The 20,278-nt window shown below is 52.9% G+C and overlaps 1 protein-coding gene across 1 annotated transcript; it reads left to right on the forward strand.

Annotated features, from left to right (window-relative positions):
- Positions 1-3,916: 3,916 nt before the first annotated feature.
- Positions 3,917-19,908, forward strand: BTNL9 (butyrophilin like 9; the record flags this gene model as incomplete). The annotated part of the gene is made up of 10 exons (XM_036450244.2): positions 3,917-3,986; positions 8,854-9,207; positions 10,399-10,680; positions 13,450-13,581; positions 13,697-13,729; positions 13,969-13,989; positions 14,992-15,012; positions 15,267-15,293; positions 17,480-17,506; positions 18,635-19,908. Coding segments are annotated over 10 exons (1,596 nt in total), but the record flags the coding sequence as incomplete, so codon positions are not given.
- Between the last annotated feature and the right edge of the window lie 370 nt (positions 19,909-20,278).

The following is a 20,278-nucleotide window of genomic DNA, read 5'->3' on the forward strand; positions in this document are numbered from 1 at the left end:
GAGGTTCACCTCCCTCGGAGGCTGGGGGAGAAATCCCTGTGGGCTTATGGAAATCAAACCCAAGCAAGCCCGTGAGCGTGGATGGATCGGTTGATCGACAGCTTGTGGAGGTGCAAACCTCAATCCTGGCTCCCAGTTGGGACATGGGCCTGGGAGGAGGGCGAAGCTCCCCGGGCCTCAGCCCGAGGTCACGAAGGTAGCAAAAGCAACAAGAAACCTTTACAGAGACACGCAGAGCTGAGGGACTGGTGATCTCCAGCCCGGGGTGTGTTTTAGGAACTGGGGATGCAGGAGGAGCAAACTGGGACGGTTGGAGAGGGCCGGGGGGAGGGGGGGGACGCAAGAAGGAAAGGAATGTGGGGACTCGGGCTCCCCCTGGGCAGAGGGGGCAGCATTGTGTGCCAGTGTGCACCAGCCGTCCTCCCCATCCCCAGGAGGGAGCAGGCTGAGCTCCGGGGAGAGCAGAGAGATACCCACCGCACAGCGTATCTCCTGCTGAGCCCGTCTGCCCTCCTCTCCCCACTGGCTCCTCCACCTTCCCCGTTACTCCCGCTCCCAGGCCTCTCCCAGCAGAACCTCCACACAGACCCAGAACCTGGAATCCATGCCACTGGGGTGCCCTCGGGGGTCCTTGCTCTCCAGGGAGGCCCGCGCCTTCAGGCAGAGGCCAGGAGGTGAGCTCCAGGCGGCAGGTGGTGCTTTGGGGGACCTTCCTGAGCAGAATGAAGGGTGCTTTCTTTCCGGGTCCTTGTCCGGGTGGATTTGAAGAATGAAGCCACGGACAAAAGGTGGTAGATGAAAACAGTGGAAATTTATTGGAAACAAGTACAGACTCTCACGTGGGAAAGGGTCCCACGGCAGGGTGGTAGCACGGAGCCCCTTTTTCTAAGGTTTATAAAGACTGCAGTTCTTTGTTTTCTTGATGCTGCCTTCCAGCTGGTAGACTATCAACTTCAAAGCTCACAACCCCCGCGGTGCCCCCTTATTCTCTCTGCTTCAGTGGCAGAATTCTCGCCTGCCCTGCCGTGGAGATCTGTCTCCTCTTTCCCCGGGTGCCAGCGTCTCTGTCTCCTGTGAGAGTTTCTTCCTTTATCCCCACCCTGTGGCCTTCCTCTCCCTTGTCCTGCGGCACCTTTTGTTCTCTGTAATGATGCCTGTTGGCAGTTCCAGGCCCCCACCTACGGGCTCCAAGCCTTCCTCCCCCAAGGACCCGCTTGTTCTAAAACTCCCCAAACCGCCTATTTACCCCTAAAAACTCCTTTCGGTGCCACAGGGCATTCAGCCTCAGAAGTCCCTTCAGGGAGTTGCCAGACCGTATCCCTCTGAGTGAGGGCTCCCGGCATGTCCTGTGTGTTGGGAGCAGAGACCACACGGCAGGTGCCTTCTGTCCGAGATGGTGCTGCTCACAAGCTCTCAGGGAGACTCCGTTTTGAGGGAGCGTTTAGATTTTTACTCATTGGCTGGTGGCTGGCTGGCTGGTTCTTGGTCTGGGGGCTGGCGCCTGGGGACTCGGTGCAAAGAGATGTCAGGGCAAGTGCTGTGGCCAGGAGTCCCTCCAGGGATCATGTGGCGGGGACAGGAGACTGAAGGTGCACGCAGTCCTGACACATGCACAGCTGACGAGGATTCAGAGAAATGCAGGCTGGTCAGCTGGCCTCCTGTGCCTCCATTTCCTTGTCTGTGGCAATAATAATCTTAGTACTCTGGTGTAGGGAAGGGATTGGTAGATACTCAGGTCTGGATTTGTGCTAATTTTTTTTTATTATTTTGTGAGAGAGAGACCTCCTCCTCCAGCCTTGGTGACAGGAATCACATGGGTGTATCACAACAGGCCCCTGCAGCCCTATAGGAATTCCAGGGTCTGGAACACGCTGACAGCTCCAGCTCCCCCACCCCAAGGTGGCATGCTCCCCTGCCCAGGAATACCAGGGCACGTACTCCTCCTGTGAAGCACGCCCGCCCCGCTGCGGGCATGAGCCACCGCTGCCTCGGAGAGGACGCAAGCCAACATCTGCCATAAGACGTGATTAACTCCTCAGAACCCGGCAGCCCAAGCAGATCCGTCAGGTGTCCTGCGCCCTCCTGTCCGGAGGCGTTGGCTGCTGCTAAGAGACCCTCTTGGTTTTGCCCTCTTGCACCTCCAGTTAAGAGCCCAGAAGTAAAGACCAAGGCCCAAAAGAGAAGAGAACAGGGAGGAGAGAAATCACAGCCCCTGCTCCGGGGTTTCCAGGCCTGGCCCATGCTCCTCCATCAGCCTGGAGGGTGAGAGGCTGCACTGTCTGTCCAGAGCCCAGACCCCAGCCCAAGGCGTCTGTTCTCTGGTTGTTGTGGGAATAGTCACCACAGTAGCTGCTGGCCTGGAGCACAGCCAGGACCCCTCAAAGAGGGACTTCGACTCCCTCCCCCACAGAGGCCCCTCCTGAAGCACAAATCCAGCTGGTCCAGCTTGCCTCCCCCTGCCCCTTCCTGTGAGCCCCTGGCCCACTCACCTCACAGGCTATCACCTCCCACCCCCGTTGTATTTTAGTGACCACAGTCCTTCCAGCTCTGGGGTCACCTGGAGCGTCTCCCCTCTCCACGAAGTCACGCACACACCTCCTCTGGCCCCTCTTCTGCTGAATAACCTAGCAGTTTCCAAGTCCTTTCAGTGGATTGCTGGCTGTTGGTTGGGGCTCTGCAGCCACAGGATTCAGGTCTGTGAGAAAGGAAACCGAGCAGTGGCGTGGGAGGGAGAGGAGGAAGAAGGGAGGCTGAGGATGATGGGGCTCTCCCATTGGGGTGCTATGATGGAGTGAAAGGAGGGGGTTTCGTTTCTGGAGGAAGGAGGAGGGTGGGAAGCAGCTGTTTGGAAGGTGGAGGCAGAGGGAAGAGGAGCACCAGCTAACCTGTGGGAGGCTTAGCGACCCTCTGAGCTGGCATTGGTTTCTTCTATTGTTCAAGCAAAGAAGTGAGGTTCAGCCCATTATAAGTTTGCCTACAGTCCCACAACTCAACAGAGGACAAATGTGGAGAGGACTGTGTGTCTTCCAAGATGCATGGGCTGCCTGCACTCTGCTGTAGGACTGTGAGCCAGGCTGAAGTCCCTAGGTGTGTCTGGAGTAGGAGGGACAGCCCTCGCCTGCATTGGGGCTGGGTTTCCCGGGCCATAGGTGGGGGTTGGTGTAGCTAATGGGACCACACCATCACTGTGACCTCAACGATGCCATAGACTCAGGGGCTGTTGCCAGCTAACCTCCTGGAGGCTGCACCTGAGGATCTAGGACTGGAGGGAGGTGTCCCAGGTGCAGTGGAAGTTGGCCAGCAGCTGCCAGGCATGCGCCCCATTTCTGAGAGATTAGAACTCGGTGTTTGTTCATCTGTTTTGGGGACCTGATGTTCCAGGCCAAGGGGAATGGGAACAGCACTGGGCAGGGAGAGTGAAAATGCATGTAGAGTTTTTATAGATTTCCCTTTTGTAGAAAGTCACTAAATACTAGCTGAGCCCCAATACAACACGTGGCTCTATTTCTGGCTCTAAAACAATGTGAACCTCAGGAACTGCTTCCTCTGGGACCCTTGGGACCTGTCCCCATGCGGCTCCGTGACTCCAAGCAAGGCCAGTGATGGCATTACCAGTGCTGCCTGGTAAATTTAGAAGCAGCTCTCACATCCGGCTATGGTTTAGAAGAAGCACGTCAAACTCAAAGGCTAACACAGGCCAAATAAATGAGGCATGCGACAAGCAGGCCACTAATTTGACATGCGTGGTTTAGAAGAAGCCAGGTACTATGGTTGTGAAGAACCACACAGAAGATAATTAAGGCACTGATAGCCCTCTGGCCTGAGGGGCCGGGTTCCAGCTCTCCTGGTTCACCCAGCATCTGTTTGTCCCTCTGCAGGTGACCTGACTGCTGAAGAGATGGTCAATTTCCCGGTACCTCAGCCCAGCAGTCTCATCTTCCTCATCCATCTCCTCCTCATCCTCCAGGCTTGGGAGACAAACTCAGGTAGCGTATCCGTCTGCAGCCCAGCCAGCCAGAACGTGAGCCTATCAGCCTACCCCTCCTGCAGGTGTGCCCAGCTGAGATCTGTAGCCATGCCAGGTACTAGTGTTGTGGAGTGAATGTGAGTAAAGACCACTGAAGTCCAGACCAAATTAAAATTTAGGGAGCCTTTATCAGCCGACCAGCTGACTGGCGACTGCTCTGCCTTTCTCCAAACAGGGAGACTAGAGAGCAGCCCCAACCCTTTTTGCAAGACCACTTTTTAAGCACATTTAACCACATCCTGTTTTTGCAGAGTAAGCAACCCAAGACAAAACAGTTTTTCCCCAATAATGTCCTGGCCATGCTATTGGAAACCATGTTATTCACAGGGTTATCCTGTTCTTCAGAAAGATGACAGGGTTCTATCTTGCAAGGCTATTCTGTGAGGTGCGAAGGGAAGGGGCCATCAGACCATATCTCAAGGCCTGGCCTGGTGTCAGCACTGACAACCCTGTCTGGGGATAGTCCACTGCCCTCCGGAGCGATAAAAATTCCCACTCTAGTATTTAAGGACATTTCCATCCCAGGGGTTCGAGCCCCACGCACCAGCCAGCCCCACCTGCAGTGTTCTTTCACCATCACTCCAGCCACCCAGCATATCCCTACACACTGACCACAGCTCACAGCCATGGCAGGGGCCGAGCAAGAGATGCTCAGAAACTCTTACTGGTCTGTGCTTTGGCTGAACCAGTTGGAAAATACTTTTAAATCCACCTGTCCAGCTGTTTGTGATCAGATTGCAAGAGAAATGTACCCAAGTTTTGGGAGCAGAGCTAAGAGAATCATTTGGGGTTTTTTCCAGAAAGCCAGAAAAACCCTAGATAGGAGGAAGTATTTGAGCAGAGAGCCTTGCAGGGGACATATTATGTAGAAAGATGACAGTTGGAGGGTAAACTGCACCCAGGGAGAGGGCCAGGCATCAGGGTGGTGGGGAAAGCTGGAGAAGGAAGCTAGTTGGAAGGTTGTTGGACTTCACCCATGGCAACAAGGGTCTCAAATGAAATGAACAAAGAAGGCACCACCATGCCCCACCGAAGGGTGGTGATCCATGATGGGAGAGCTGGGAGTGGGGTTTTATTTATTTATTTATTTATTTATTTATTTATTTTTAATATATTTTATTGATTTTTTTAGAGAGGGATAGAGAGTTAGAAACATCGACCAACTGCCTCTTGCACACCCCCTACTGGGTATGTGTCCGCAACCAAGGTACATGCTCTTAACCGGAATCGAACCTGGGACCTTTGAGTCCACAGGCCAACGCTTTATCTGAGCCAAACCGGTTTCTGCTGGGAATATAGTTTTAGTTAAGCTTGGGATGAATGTAGTCTTTAGCTGATCTTCAAGGAAAGGAAAGGAGGCTCACAGAAAGAGGCAGAGAGAAGAGTGAGGCATGCTAGGTGGCAGAAACAGCTCGTGCAGAAAGAACTGCAGCAAGAATAGCAATGCTCATGGAAACTGCAGACACTGGAGGGACCAGATGGGTATGCCATGAAAGAGGATAATCAAATGAAAGATCCTGGTGAATAGAAGTCCCCAAGGCAGGCTCTGCCTCCTGTTCATCAGACAGCCTTGTCTTCCCACGCAGCCCTGATACACCGAGGTAAAGGTCAGAGTGAGCAACTTTGGATACCTGGTCACCAGGGCTGCTTTTAAATCTGGGAAAGTGGGCATCGTCCCCATCAATAATCTCCTTCATTGATCCCAACTCCATGGTGTACATGTTCCAGTATGGTTCTCTTCAAGTTCAAAGGCACAGTCAAGGCTGAAAATGAGAAGTTTGTCATCAGTGCAAAATCAATCTCCATCAGAGAGATCCCGCCAACATCAAATGGGGTGATGCTGGTGCTGAGTATGTGGTGGAGTCCCCTGCTGTCTTCACTGCCAGGGAGAAGGCTGGGCTCACTTGAAGGGTGGAGCCAAGAGGGTCATCGTCTCTGCCCCTTCTGCGGGTGCCCCATGTTTGTGATGGGTGTGAACCATGACAAGTATGACAACCCCCTCACGATTGTCAGCAATGCCTCCTGCACCACCAACTGCTTGGCCCCCCTGCCAAGGTCATCCGTGACAACTTAGACATCATGAAGGGACTCATGACCACCGTCCATGCCATCATGCCTCCCTGGATGGCCCTCTGGGAAGCTGTGGTGTGATGGGCGAGGGGCTGCTTCTGCTGTCCCTGCCAAGGCTGCGGGCACGGTCATCCCTGAGCTGAATGGGAAGCTCACAGGCATGGCCTTCCGTGTCCCCACCGGTTGTGGATCTGACCTGCCGCCTGGAGAAAGCTGCCAAATATGTGACATCAAGAAGGGAGTGAAGCTGAAACCGGTTTGGCTCAGTGGATAGAGCGTTGTCTGTGGACTGAAAGGTCCCAGGTTCAATTCCAGTCAAGGGCATGTACCTTGGTTGTGGGCACATCCCCAGTCGGGGGTGTGCAGGAGGCAGCTGATCGATGTTTCTCTCTCATTGATGTTTTTAGCTCTCTATCCCTCTCCCTTCCTCTCTGTAAAAAATCAATTAGAATATTAAAAAGAAGGAGAAGAAGAAGAAGAAGAAGAAGAAGAAGAAGAAGAAGAAGAAGAAGAAGAAGAAGAAAGTGAAGCAGGCATCAAAGGGCCCCCTCAAGGGCATCCTGGGCTACACTGAGGATCAGGTTGTCTCCTGCGACTTTTACAGTGACACCCACCCTCCACCTTTGATGCTGGGGCTGGCATTGCCCTCAATGACCACTTTGTCAAGCTCGTTCCCTGGTCTGACAATGAATTTGGCTACAACAACAGGGTGGTGGACCGCATGGTCCCCATGGCCTCTATGCAGTAAGAACCTCTGGACCACCAGCCCCAGCGAGAGGAAGAGGGGCCCTCAGCTGCTAGGGAGTTCCTGTCCCAGATCAGTCCCAACACACAGATTCTCCTGACCACCGTTTCCATCCCAGACCCTTTGAAGAAGGGGAGGGGCATAGGGATCCCTACTCTGCCATGCACCATCAATAAAGTTCACTGTATCCCCCAAATAAACATCTTCACGGAAGGATTTGATTTTTTTAATATATATTTTTATGGACTCCAGAGAGTGAAAGATAGAAATACCAATGATGAGACAGAATCATTGACTGGCTGCTTCCTGCACAGCCCCCACTGCAATCCAGCCAGTAACCCGGGCATGTGGCCTGACCAGGAATTGAACAGTGACCTCCAGGTTCATAGGTCAATGCTCAACCACTGAGCCATGCCACCTGGGCAGAATTTGACTTTTAGATTAAAAAAAGAAGAAGAAGAAGGAAAAAAAAGTAAAGTACCCTAGCTGCTTTGGTTCAGTGGATAGAGCATCAGCCTGACAACTAAAGAGTCCTGAGTTTGATTCTGGCCAAGGACCATACCTTGGTTGCAGGCTCAATCCTGTGTATGGGAGGCAACCAACCTATGTGTTTCTCTCTCTGTCTCTCCCCCTCCCTTCCACTCTCTCTAAAAATCAATGGGAAAAATATCCTTGGGCCCTAGCCAGTTTGGCTCAGTGTGTGGACTGACAGGTCCTGGGTTCAATTCAAGTCAAGGGCACATACCTTTGGTTGCAGATTCCTGGCCCTGTTCAGGGGCATGGAGGAGGCAACCAATTGATGTGTCTCTCTCGGATCACTGTTTCTGTCTTTCCCTTTCCTTTCCACTCTCTCTAAAAATCAATGGAAAAAATTTCCTCGAGTGAGAATTAAATATATACATCAGGTGAGGATTAACAAAAGAAAAAGCAAGGAGCTCATAGATTATTATTATTTTATTAATATATATATATATATATTTTTTTTTTATTTCAGAGAGGAAGGGCGAGGGAAAGATAGATAGAAACTTCAATGATGAGAGAGAATCATTGATTAGCTGCCTCCTGCACGCCCCCTACTGGGGAATCAAGCCTGCAACCTGGGCATGTGCCCTTGACCGGAATCAAACCTGGGACCCTTCAGTCCCTAGGCTGATGTTCCATCCACTGTGCCAAACCAGCTAGGGCCCCACAGATTATTTTAATACCCTTTGCTATTACAGAGGCTGTGTATATGTACACTATAAAAAATATAAAATTAGCCCTAATTGGTTTGGCTCAGTGGATAGAGCGTTGGCCTGCCGAGTGAAGGGTCCCAGATTGGATTCTGGTCAAGGGTATATTATGGGCACATCCCCAGTAGCGGGTGTGCAGGAGGCAGCTGGTCAAGGTTTCTCTCTCATCTATGTTACTAACTCTATATCCCTCTCCTTCTCTGTAAATAATAATTTTTAAAATGTTTTTAAATATATATATTTAAAAACATTTTAAAATAATATTATATATATTTATATATACAAAATCAGACAAAACAAAACAAATATCTATTCCCATTATTCAGAAATTACCAATTCATTTCTTTCTTTCTTTCTTTCTTTTTCTTTTTTAAACATACTTTTATTGATTTCAGAGAGGATGGAAGAGGGAGAGATGAAAGAAACATCAGTGATGAGAGAGAATCATTGATCGCCTGCCTCCTGCAGCCTCCTGCCTCTTACACGCCCCCTACTGGGGATCAGCGGGCAACCAGGGCATGTGCCCTTGTCCAGAATTGAACTCGAGGCCCTTCAGTCTGCAGGTCCACGATCTACCCACTGAGCCAAACAGGTTAGGGCCCCATTCATTTCTTTCATGACAGTAACTTGTTCAAGAAACCTGACAGGCTGTCTGGTAGGGTGTCTCACCTTCCTTATTCGAATGGTTTACTGTAGATTTCTGAGCTGCAAAGGGACCTCACTAAAGCTTATATTTGAGGAGAGCTGTATTTGGTCATTATTCTGTCTTCTTCTCCTAGAGGAGGTCAAGGTGATTGGCCCTGGGGAGTCCATCCTGGCGACCGTCGGGGAGGAGGTGGAGCTCCCGTGCCACCTGTCCCCGTACCGGGACGCAGAGCACATGGAGATCCTCTGGTTCCGGGGCCAGGCCTCCGACGTGGTGCACCTGTACCAGGGGGGGCAGGAGCCCCCGGGGCGGCAGATGGCCCAGTTCCAGAACAGGACCAGACTCATCAAGGACGAGATCTTGGACGGCACCGTGATCCTGCAGCTCCAGGGCGTGCTCCCCGCTGACGAGGGCCCTTATGGGTGCCGCTTCCTCTCCAAGGACTCCTCCTTCTCCGGGGAAGCCGTCTGGGAGCTGGAGGTAGCAGGTGCGTGAGCTGGCCACGCCAGCGCGGGAGCTGGCGAAGAGCCGCAGGGAAGGGCCCACTGGATGTAACTGCTTGGCTTCAGACTAGACAGGGAAGCGCAGAGAACAGGGGAATTGCTCTATTTTAAAAAATTAGAAAATGAACAGCAAAAACGTTGTTCACAAAAAAAGATACACAAATACTCTTAAACATATGGAAAGATGATTTATACCTTTTACTCATCATGAAAGGCAGATTAAAGCCACACTGAGTCGCATTTCTTTTACTTCTCAGTCTGGCAGAATTTTTAAATTGGTGGAATTGCGTGGGGAGGCGCTCTGCACCACGGTCCCACAGCACCCGTGCCTGGGATTCGGCAACGGCAGCATTGTCTGTGCGCCCCCCTTTGAACACCAACCTCCCTCTAGGAGTTGACCCTGAAGAGACACCTCCCACAGCTAAATAGAAAAAGGGCCTGGGGATACGTTTAATCTTTGCAGCATTATTGTGATTGCAAATTGGCGGGAGCAACCTAAATGAGCAAGCACAGGTGCTGAGTGTGGCCCACCACACATGGGTGATCCATACTACGCAACTGGACATAGCAGCTCTGTGAACTGCTGGGGAGTGCTCTGCAGGTTGTTAACACAGAAGAAAAGCAGATGCATAAGGAGTCCTATACGGTATGTAACTGTTTGTGTAAGGAAGAGGGAGAAACAGTGCACAAGAGAACACACAGGGAGGGTGAGTAGAAACTAGTGAGGTGGGTTCCCTAAGGCAGGGCTGCACTCCATAGAACGGGTGGAGAAAGGTGTTCCTGACATACATCTTTACAGTACTGGCGTTTAAACCACATTAATGTTTTGCATATTTAAAACATAAAGCTAGCGCCACAAGGATGGGATGATAAAGGCGTGTGTATGTCACAGGCACTTGAGCCTTGCTGGGAGTCAGGAGAGAGAAGACAAGCTGTTGCACTTTGGGGAGGGATTATTCTTCATTCTGGGGAGTGTCCCTTGCATAATATGACTAAATGTCAGTAGCACATTCGAGTAAAATGCCCCCTCCATGTTTCCAGACCTTCCAATGGACCCTCGTGGACAGTCTGTGGGTGGAGGCTATGGCCCATGTTGTGCTCAGAGCAGTCAGTTATAAGCTTTAACCGTAACTTCCAGGGAGGAGCCTAATTTTTCCCTCTCTTGCATCTCCCAGGAATGGGGTCAGACCCTCACATCTCCCTTGAGGGCTTTGAGAAAGAAGGCATTCAGCTCAGGTGCAGCTCCAGTGGCTGGTACCCCAAGCCTCAGGCTCAGTGGAGAGGCCACCGGGGACAGTGCCTGCCTCCGGAGTTCGAAGCTATCACCCAGGACGCCCGCGGCCTGTTCAGTCTGGAGACATCTGTGGTCGTCCAAGGAGGGGCCCACAGCAATGTGTCCTGCTCCATCCAGAACCCTGTTCTGTTCCAGAAGAAAGAGTTTGTGGTCCAAATAGCAGGTCAGTGGGTGCTGGCTCACCTTCATCTTCCTAATCATCACATCCTCCATGTCCATTGCCCCAAAGTCCATCCATAAGGTCACAATAGTATGGGGGCCTGGCTGGGGTGAGCTGACCTTGACATCTGAAAAGTCCGATATTAGGATATCAGGAACCTACTAAGAATTCAACTGACAGCCCCACCCGTAAACAGACAAGGCCCCCAGAGCCAGCATGACAAGGCCACCAGCTAAAACCCAGAAACTGCTCTTGGAAGGCAAATGTTAACAAGAATTACAGAGGACTACAATGTGTTCACACCCCTGTTCCCAGTTCACATCCCATGGGAGAAGCACACAAACAGGTGAACTATGTTGCACTGTTAGAAGGTGTTAGGTGCTTAGGGAATAATGAAACAAGGAAGAGTGATAAGACATGGTGGGGGTGTATGTGGATTTAAAAGTGGTGGATCAGGGAAGAAGTCAGTTAGGCAATGAGTTCAGTAGGCCAATATTTAACATCAAAGTCTTTTTTCGGAGGCTCCACTGAAAGGTTTAATGTTCATGGCTCTAGCTGTTTTTAAATATTGAGGACAAACCCAATCTATGGAGCACTTATCCACATAGGTCCAAATCAATAGTTATAATAACAGAAAGAAATTTCATCCTTATAATTGATGATTTATCCTCAAGTAAGAGGACTTGACAGTGTAAGGTCCCAGCTGAGAGGTTCGCGATGCAGAAGCAAGACACGGAGTCCAGGCCATTGAAAGGGAGGAGGGTTTTAATTTGCGGAGGGCATGAGAGGTGTGGAATTCCTGCTTCGGGCCAGGGGTCTAGGAAGGCCCTAGGAAGGCGCCAGCTAGCCAGCTATCTTTGTCACCATCCACCTTGCAGATGCTTGTATGGCTCTGGGCTTCCCCCTGCCTCGACCTAATAGACAGTACACACAGTTCATTTAAATATGGCTGGCAATTAGGGTAGCTATCTTTGTTAGCTAATTGTCCTTTTTAATTATTTATCTATTTGAGAGAGCAAAGGGGGGAAGCACGGGGGGGGGGGGGGGGGGGGGGGTTACTTGTTGTTCCACCTATTTAGCATGCATTGGTTGCGTCTTGTTTGTGCTCTGACCCGGGTTCAAACCTACAAACTTGGCATATCGGGATGTTACCATCAGACCACCCAGACAGGGTTCTGTTAGCGGATTGTATTGACCCAAAGGGAAGATATAGCATCGCATATCTTTATGACAAGAAAGCAGCCACCACTAGGAGCCAGGTGCCTCTGGAAACTCCCAGGGCACAGGACAGAGGTGTTTTCTCCTGGGTGTTTACATTTCAAAGAGAGGGTTTGAGCTCCAGATGGGAAACTGTCCTGGGTTGTAAAGCTGGCAGGAGGCTTATTTAGCTTTCAAAAGAATTTGCATACATCTCAATAGGACGGAGAAAAGATTTACATGTTTTCCAAAGAAGATGGTCTAAGTCTTAGACTCTAAGAAAGGGGGAAGGGGGAAGGGGGAGGGGGAAGTCTTACACCAGGAAAATTTTCCCCGGTGTGTAGATGTTCCGTTGATATCAGAAACCCGGTTTGCTTCTTGCGAACACTTAGTTTCTAAGTCTCATCACACCTTTGGAAGGATCGATAGCAAAGCCACATGGAGCTTTATAAAGGGTGTGTGTCACATGGTACAGATTAGGAGGGCATCCAGGTGGAGGGAACAGCAAGTGCAAAGGTCCTGAGATGGGACTGTGTGTGGCTATTGGAGGAGGTGGGAGGGGAAGGAACAGAACAAGATCAAGGGTAGCTAGTCCGTCAGGTGGTATCAGACCCTGAGACCTTGCTCTCAACCCTTACCTGAGGTGAAGGACCAAGCCCTGTGGAACGATAGTTTTGTATCAGACAATAAAAACGCACCGCAAGAAAAATTAAACCAACAAACAAAAGAGCACATTGTGCTAGTGGAACGTCAGGCACAAAAGGACATATATTGTCCGATTCCACTTTTATAAGGTAGCCAATTCATAGAGACGGGAAGTAGAATAGAGGTTACCAGGGGCTAGGAGGGTGGAGACATGGGAAGTGAGTGTTTCCTGGGGACAGACCTCACTTTGGGAAGAAGAAAAGTTCTGGTGGTTGGACAACAATGTGAACCAGTTAATGCCACTGAACTGTCAGCTCAAGTTGGCCATGATGGGACGTTTTATGTGATGTATATGTCACCGCTATGAAAAGAAAACAATGTTTTAAAAGACCACTGAGATGAAAGCACCGATGTTTTAGAATTATCTGCCGCAGACAGACTCACTGTACCCAATTGCCACACGGGTTTCCCAAGGGGTATTCTCCATGTGCGCCCGCCAACGGTCTGCAGCGGCCTCCCAGGCGACCTGGGGGTGGGGGGTGGGGGGGGCGGGCGGGCTGTCCATCAGCCCTGGCTTTGCGATCCATTCTTCCCAAGGTGATGGGACGTAGTAGAAGCCGAGTGTTAGCCAGAAGCAAAGCGGGTTTTCCTATCAACAGAAGGGGTGCAGGCGCAGGCGAGAGCGGGAAGCCGCAGAGGGAGGCCGGGCGGCGGCCCAGCAGTTCAGGGCGCGAGGGGCTCATCTCGGCGCCGCTGGTCCGCCCCCCGTTTGCGCGCTTTCCTTCCCGCGGAGCTGGGCCGAGTCCGCGCGCCTCGGGCCGCTCCGGAGCCGGCGGCGCCCAGTGGCCGGTGCTGCGCCCCGGAGGCTCCCGGCGTTTCCCCGCGCGCGGGCGGAGCGCGCGGGTCAGACGGCTCCGGTGTGTTTTCCAGACGAGTTTCTCCGCGGGCCCGCGCCGTGGAGGACAGCCTTCCTCGGGACGTTGGTGGTCGGGCTGCTGCTCCTCCTGGCCCTGCTCGCCACGCTGGCGCTGCGCCTCTCCCGCCGGCAGCGCCGGGCCCTAGGTACCCGCGGCGGCCGGGCGGGCGGGCGGGCCCGGCCCTAGGTACCGGCGTGCGGGGCGGCGCGGGACCCACCCGGGACCCTGCCCACGCCCGCTCCTGTCCTTTCCCCTTTCAGAGGAGCTGAAGGAGCAGGCGGAGAAGGACAGAGGTGAGCGGGAGAGGCTCCTGCCGAGGGCCCTGGGCACGCGGAGGAGTCAGACGGGCGGCTCGGAGCAGCGCCGGGACGCGGCGGGGTTTGCGCTTCCGACACCCTAGCCGCGGAGCCCGGAGCCCGCGTCCAGCCCAGCCTGGTCCCCAGAACGCGGGGACCGAGTCTGTGCACTTTGGGGAAGCGAGGCGTCAGCGTTCGTTCATGGAGATTTCCTCTTTTCTTCGTTTCTTCTCCAGGGAAACTCACCGCAGAGCTGGGTATGTTCTGGGTGCCCCGCGCACTTAATGCACCCCATACGCCGCCTTTGGTCAGCGATCGATGGCAAAGATCTGATTCTTAATCCGTCCCTCTCCGCCGCCCGCGTCTTCTCTCTCAGACGACCCTAGCGAAGCTGCCCCGGAGGCCCGGCCTCACTCAGACCCTCTGGACAGACCCTCCCAGCCCCTTCCCGGCCACTCACAATTCCACTATTAAAGGTTTATCCCTCTGGCTCATGTTCCTAGGATATCCTTCTATTTTTAATGCAAGTGCCACTGGCGAGGGTGGCACCTTGAGCTTGCACAAAGGTGATATAGCATCTATAATGATAAAAGCTTAATGTGCTAATTAGACCAGATGTCCTTCCAGACATCCTTCCGATGACCTGGGCTGCACAGGAAGCCCGGTCCCAGGTGCCTGCTGGCGGCCGGAGGAAACCCGGCGTCCTGGGTGCCAGAGGGAAGGAAGGCCTCCTCCTGCAGGAATGTGGCGCTTAGGGCCCCTAGTAAAGCATCTGAATGAGTGCCTAGGGCTGCCTTGCTCAGGGGCATTTACTTTTAAAAGACACAGGGCGGGCAGATCAAAGGCATGCATTTCTAGTGGCAAATGCTCAGTCCTGGCATCCGGCCAGGAGACACAATTCAGTGTGATGTCCACCCAGTCCTTTAAATGATGCCCCTGCCACCCCGGGGCTCCTCAGTGGCGGGGCTCAGCTGGGAAGGCCGGTGATCTCTGGGCAGCAGCTTCTTCAGACCAGACCTGAGCCCTGGGAAAGGCTCCTCAGTGCCAAGACCTGCTCCCCCTCCCGCCCCCCTCCTGCTGTGATTTCTGCCCCAAGAGCGGAGAACAGGATGGGTGTAAGAATCCTGCAGGGAGGGTGCAGAGACGGATGGGAGCGAGGGGAGCGGTGGATTCAGACTGAGGAACATCTTCCCAGTGGCCTAAGGGCCTTCGGCAGGTGGGCCAGCCAGCCAGGCTGATGTTCTGTGTTCTGCTTCCAGGGAAGGCCCAGTCAGAGCTTGGTAAGTGACCCCTCTTACAACTGCCTCTTCTTGTCCACCTTTGCCCAGGTACGTTCCTTTGCCCAGGTACGTTCTTGTCTCCCAACCAGGTCTGATGGCCAGGCTGGAACCTGCTGGCTCCGTGGGCGTGGGCGTGGGAGGAAGGGGAGGGGGCTGGAGTGGGTGCAAATTCCACCTGTGAGCAGGGAAGCTGCGGGAACCTGGTGTTCTAATTCTGGGGTTTTGCTTTGTTTTGTTTTCCTTGACTGCCTCAGACTGGAGAAGGGCTGAAGGCCAGGCTGGTGAGTGAAGTCCTTTTCTTCCCCATGGTCCACTTTACATCTCAGCGCCCCGGGCACTTTCTCTGATTAACCAACCACGTCTCATGCCATTTATTCCACAGCCACACTCAGCATAAATCAGCCTATGTCTCTAGAGGAGGTTATATCCGAGTTTTGTTTTGCTTTTTAAATATATTTCTTTATTGATTTCAGAGAGGAAGGGAGAGGGAGAGAGAGAGAGAAACATCCATGATGAGAGAGAATCATTGATTGTCTGCCTCCTGCACGCCCCCCACTGGGGATTGAGCCCACAACTCGAGCATGTACCTGTGGCCGGAATTGAACCTGGGACCCTTCAGTCCAAAGGCTGATGCTCTAGCCACTGAGCCAAACTGGCTAGGGCTATATTTGAGTTTTTTATATTATCCTGAGGTGTACACATACTGTAAACCATTGGTGCCCAGCCTGACTGCAACTGAGAATCCACTAAGTTCCTGGTGCCAACCCTCAAAGACTGGCCTCTGGGCCTGGGGTGGGCATGTTCCCTGTAGGAAAATTTCTCCCTGTAGCTCCCTCCCTTCCCCCATAAAGCATCTGCCTTCTATGTTATATATTCTTGCAAAACGTGCACTTGTTTTTGTGCACATGCATTTTAGTTTACGTAAACTACCTTTACAGTTTGATGCTACTCCTGGCTTTTCTCGCCGTCACTGTGTTTAATATCCATCCTGCCGCCACGTGCACATCTGGTCTGCTTCTCCTTGTTGCTGAGCCTCCTTTCAGCCAGCCGCCCTCCTGAAGTAGCAGCCAGCCTGCTCTGACCCACACCGCCACACGAAATACATGCATGCTGCCTTCTGGCCTGTGTGGAGACTTCTCTGGGATGTATGCCAGGAAGGGAACTGCTGGCCCAGGGAGTTGGTCGCTAAGTGGGACAGAGGGATCCTGAGGGCAGTGCCATCGCCCTGCCATTGGCAGTGCATGGAGCCCCAGGCGCTCCCATCCCCTGTGAGCCAGCGTGCTGAGCTTGTCGGTCAGTAGAGAGGAGTGATTCTCGCTGTTTTCGCAGTGTGCACTCCTCTGCACACGAAGGAGTCTGGGCATCTCATGTGCTATCAATAGTTGGCTGTTGGGGGCTCCTCTTCTTAAGCTGAACAATGGCCACGTTTGCACAGACGAGGCGGCCCCGTGGGGTCTCTGTTTGCACGAGGGTGCTCCCCACTGGGTGACTGCTCCCCTACAGGTCAGGCTAGAAGGTAGACGGGGAAGCACACCGGTTATTTAAGTGTAAAGAGGAAAGTGAATGTCTTATTAAAATCGTTGGTTGTCGAGAGAGAGAGAGAGAGAGAGAGAGAGAGAGAGAGAGAGAGAGTGAGAGGGAGAGAGAGGAAGAAAGAAAAAAGAAAGGAGACAAGACAGGTGTCTAGAGGACGGATCGGGACAGGAGCCAGCCTCAGCTCGGCCTCCTGGGGACCCTGCTTGCCAGTCAGTGGTAGAGGCTGAAAGATGAAACAGAGGCTGGAGACCAGGACACAGGCTTTATTGGAGGAGGAGTCCTGCAGGGCCGCCTCCCAAAGGAAGGGAGCACATGTGCAGGGATGAAGGCGCCTTTTGAGGGGAGGAATGGGAAGGGATGGGGCTTAGGGTACTCGGCGCGCACTGATTGGTGGTTTCATATAAAGCACATGATTAGGCACTTAGGGACTTAGGAATGGGGGGGGCTTAGGGTAATTGGGGGCTCAGGTGCTGATTGGTGGTTAGGTACTTAGGTACTTAGGAATTGGGGGTGCAGGTGCTGATGGTGGTTCAATGTACAGTCCATATAAGGTGCCTGGTTAGGTGCTCAGGAATGTCCAGACCACAGGTGCAGTTTACGTCATACTGTGTCCATCTGTTGGGGGAAGGGAGGATCTATCAGAGGCTTCCTCTCCATCCTGCAGAACACCCACTCTGCTTGTATTGGGCTCTGTGCCCACGTGCTCTGGTCCCCTGTCCGTCTGAGCACAACTTTGGCTTGCATGCAGTGTGGGTAGAACCAGCACCGACACCAGCCCCTTATCAATCCTGACTCCTCAGGAAAATGGACCGAAACCAGCTGTCATGTGGGAATGGGCTCATTCAGTGTTACAGTGTCCCTTGTGCATCTCTCAACGCCCAGGGATATGCACTCAGCTCTCTGAGCCTCATTCTCCTCTGTTTGCTTTCAGAGTGGAGAGCAGCCCAACAATATGCAGGTAACTGGAGGTGGGCCAAAGAATGACATGGCTGAGGTTGGCGGGATCTTTAAAGAGGGAGGTCGAACAATCTGAGATCAGAGGAAGCGTCTGTCCAGAAGCCAAGTAGGAGTCTGCACACACAGACATACAAGTCCACTTGCACAGAATAACATGGCCCACAGGCCTGCATATGCACATATGCACACATACATGTTTGCATGCATAGATGTGATTAACTCACACATGTATACATTGGTGTGCACATACCTACCCCCACAAGCACAGGTCTTTCTTGGTCTTGCTAATTCTCACCAGAGGATATTTTTTCCATTGATTTTCATTGAGAGTGGAAGGAGAGGAAGAGATAGATACATGATGTGAAAGAGAGAGTTCGATTGCTAATTTGTGCCGTGACTGACCAGGGATCAAGCTTGCAATTGAGGTATATGCCCTTGACCATACCTTGAATCCAACCCATAACCAACCCTTCAGTGTGTGGGGCCTACGCTCTAACCACTGCGCAACCAGCTGGGGTCCTTTCTTGATTTTATTGGTCTTTCCCTCTGCAGGAGGCTGTTGGCAGGAACAAATACAAAGTAGTAAGGAACCTTTCAGTAGTGAGGATCCTTGGGGCTCCCATCCATCAAATGAGGGTGTTCCAGCAGCTATGGGGATGACAGGGCACTAAGCTAGATCCTCTCAGAGGACCCCTGCAGCTTTAAAATCCTAAAATTGCTGTAAAACTGAGGGTGAAAAACCACACCCACACCCACACTGCGGCTCAGGTCAGCGATGCTCTCTAGGCCACCCTGGTGGTGAGACAGTGGAACTAGTCCAGCCCTAGGCTCCCTCCTCTGGCCAAGACCGGAGGGCAGTGAGCCCTCCACCCCCAGGAGCCTGCCTTGTTGCTGTCTCCTCGCCACGGTGTAGAATTCAGGAACCTTCCAGTTCAGGAAAGAAATAGGATTCCTCTTACACATTCAAATGCTCCCTGGTGACTTGCAGCCACTTCAGTCTCCGAGTGTTTGGGGTTGACGGTGGGGGCGAATATTCCACCACTTGTTCCAAAAATAGAGGCTGGCCGTTCGGGGGGAGATAAGTAGGGCCCAGCACTGTGCGGAGCACTAACTCAGAGCCTCTGCGCAGTGAACGTGACCCTGGACCCTGCCTCGGCACACCCCAGCCTGGAGGTCTCCCCGGACGGCAAGAGCGTGACCTCCCGCGGCGCGGCGCTGGTGCCGGCGGCGCCGGGGGACCCGCATCGCTTCACGGAGCAGACGTGCGTGCTGAGCCGCCAGCGCTTCGGCGCCGGCCGCCACTACTGGGAGGTGGACGTGGGCCGGCGCAGCCGCTGGCTGCTGGGCGCCTGCCTGGCGGCCGTGGCGCGCGCGGGCGCGGCGCGCCTGAGCCCGGCGGCCGGCTACTGGGTGATGGGGCTGTGGAACGGCTGCGAGTACTTCGTGCTGGAGCCGCAGCGCCGGGCACTGGCCCCGCGCGTGCCGCCGCGGCGCGTGGGCGTCTTCCTGGACTGCGAGGCCGGGAAGCTGGCCTTCTTCAACGTGTCCGACGGCTCCCACATCTACACCTTCACCGACACCTTCCCGGGGCCGCTCTGCGCGTACTTCCGGCCCAGGGCCCCCGACGGCAGCGAGCGCCCCGACCCGCTCACCATCTGCCCGCTGCCCGTCCGAGGGGCCCGCGTCCTCGAGGACGACGACGGCGACGCCTGGGCGCAGCCCTACGAGCCCTCGGCGCCGCCGCTGGAGCCCTGGTGAGGCGCCCCCGAGGAGGGAAGCAGGGGACTTGGCCTGGGGAGAGGTGTATGTGTGATGGTAACTTCCTTTTCTAAAAAGAGGCGATTCCCAAGCTTGTCTGTGTGTGTCACAGGGTTGAGAAAGTGAGTAAAGCATTGATGTTGCCAGGAGCCGCTGTGCTCCCTGCAGAGAAGGGGGGGGGGGGGCGCATGGAGGGGTCGGAGAGAAGGGAGACATGGGATTGGATTAAAGAGATCCATTAATTTACATACAGTATTTGTATATGTCGTATTTATTCTCTAGTTCGTAAGGAATGAATTCATCCAGGGCTCATATCCCAGTTTTAAATGTCAGTTCCCACTAACATGAACTTGGGAAATGGCTGATTCCGGGCTGGACTGAGAAAGCACAAAGCGGAGCTGGACCATTTTGTGCCTTAAAGTACAAACGTGCTCAAAAACGGAGGGGGCACAGCAAAGGACACAGGCGCTCGGATGAAAGGCGGGACAATTTGAACATTAAAGAGAACCTTGACAAAAATGAATCGTGACAAGAATTGCTCAACAAGGGGCTGAGCAAATAAATGTCATGAAGTCTGCTGAGAATCAGGTTTCTCAGAGAAAGAAAACACACACAAATACAGAAAGGGGCAAGGAGAGTGAAAGGAAGCTCTGAGCTCACGGTTTTACTGTGTGTACATGGATGAGACACTGTGTGTACATGGATGGGACACTGTGTACATGGGTGGGACACATGTGTGTACATGGATGGGACACGTGTGGCAGATGGATGTGTGTATGACCATGCACATTGTTCCGGCTCTGCTTTGAGGGCTTAGAAGCAATAACATCCAGTACCAATGAGCACATCTGGCATGCATAACTTGTTTTTTACTATTTTCCACTAAAAGAACAAGGCTCCTTAGAGAAATGATGGACCAGGGTCAGGGAAAACAGACAGGTGTGATATTGAGATTTATTATACATTTATATATAGTTTTTTACCTAGATTCTGGTACAAAGGTCCTAAAACCCTT

The sequence above is a fragment of the Pipistrellus kuhlii genome, unplaced genomic scaffold (assembly GCF_014108245.1).
Source record: "Pipistrellus kuhlii isolate mPipKuh1 unplaced genomic scaffold, mPipKuh1.p scaffold_m20_p_21, whole genome shotgun sequence".
NCBI lineage: Eukaryota > Metazoa > Chordata > Mammalia > Chiroptera > Vespertilionidae > Pipistrellus > Pipistrellus kuhlii.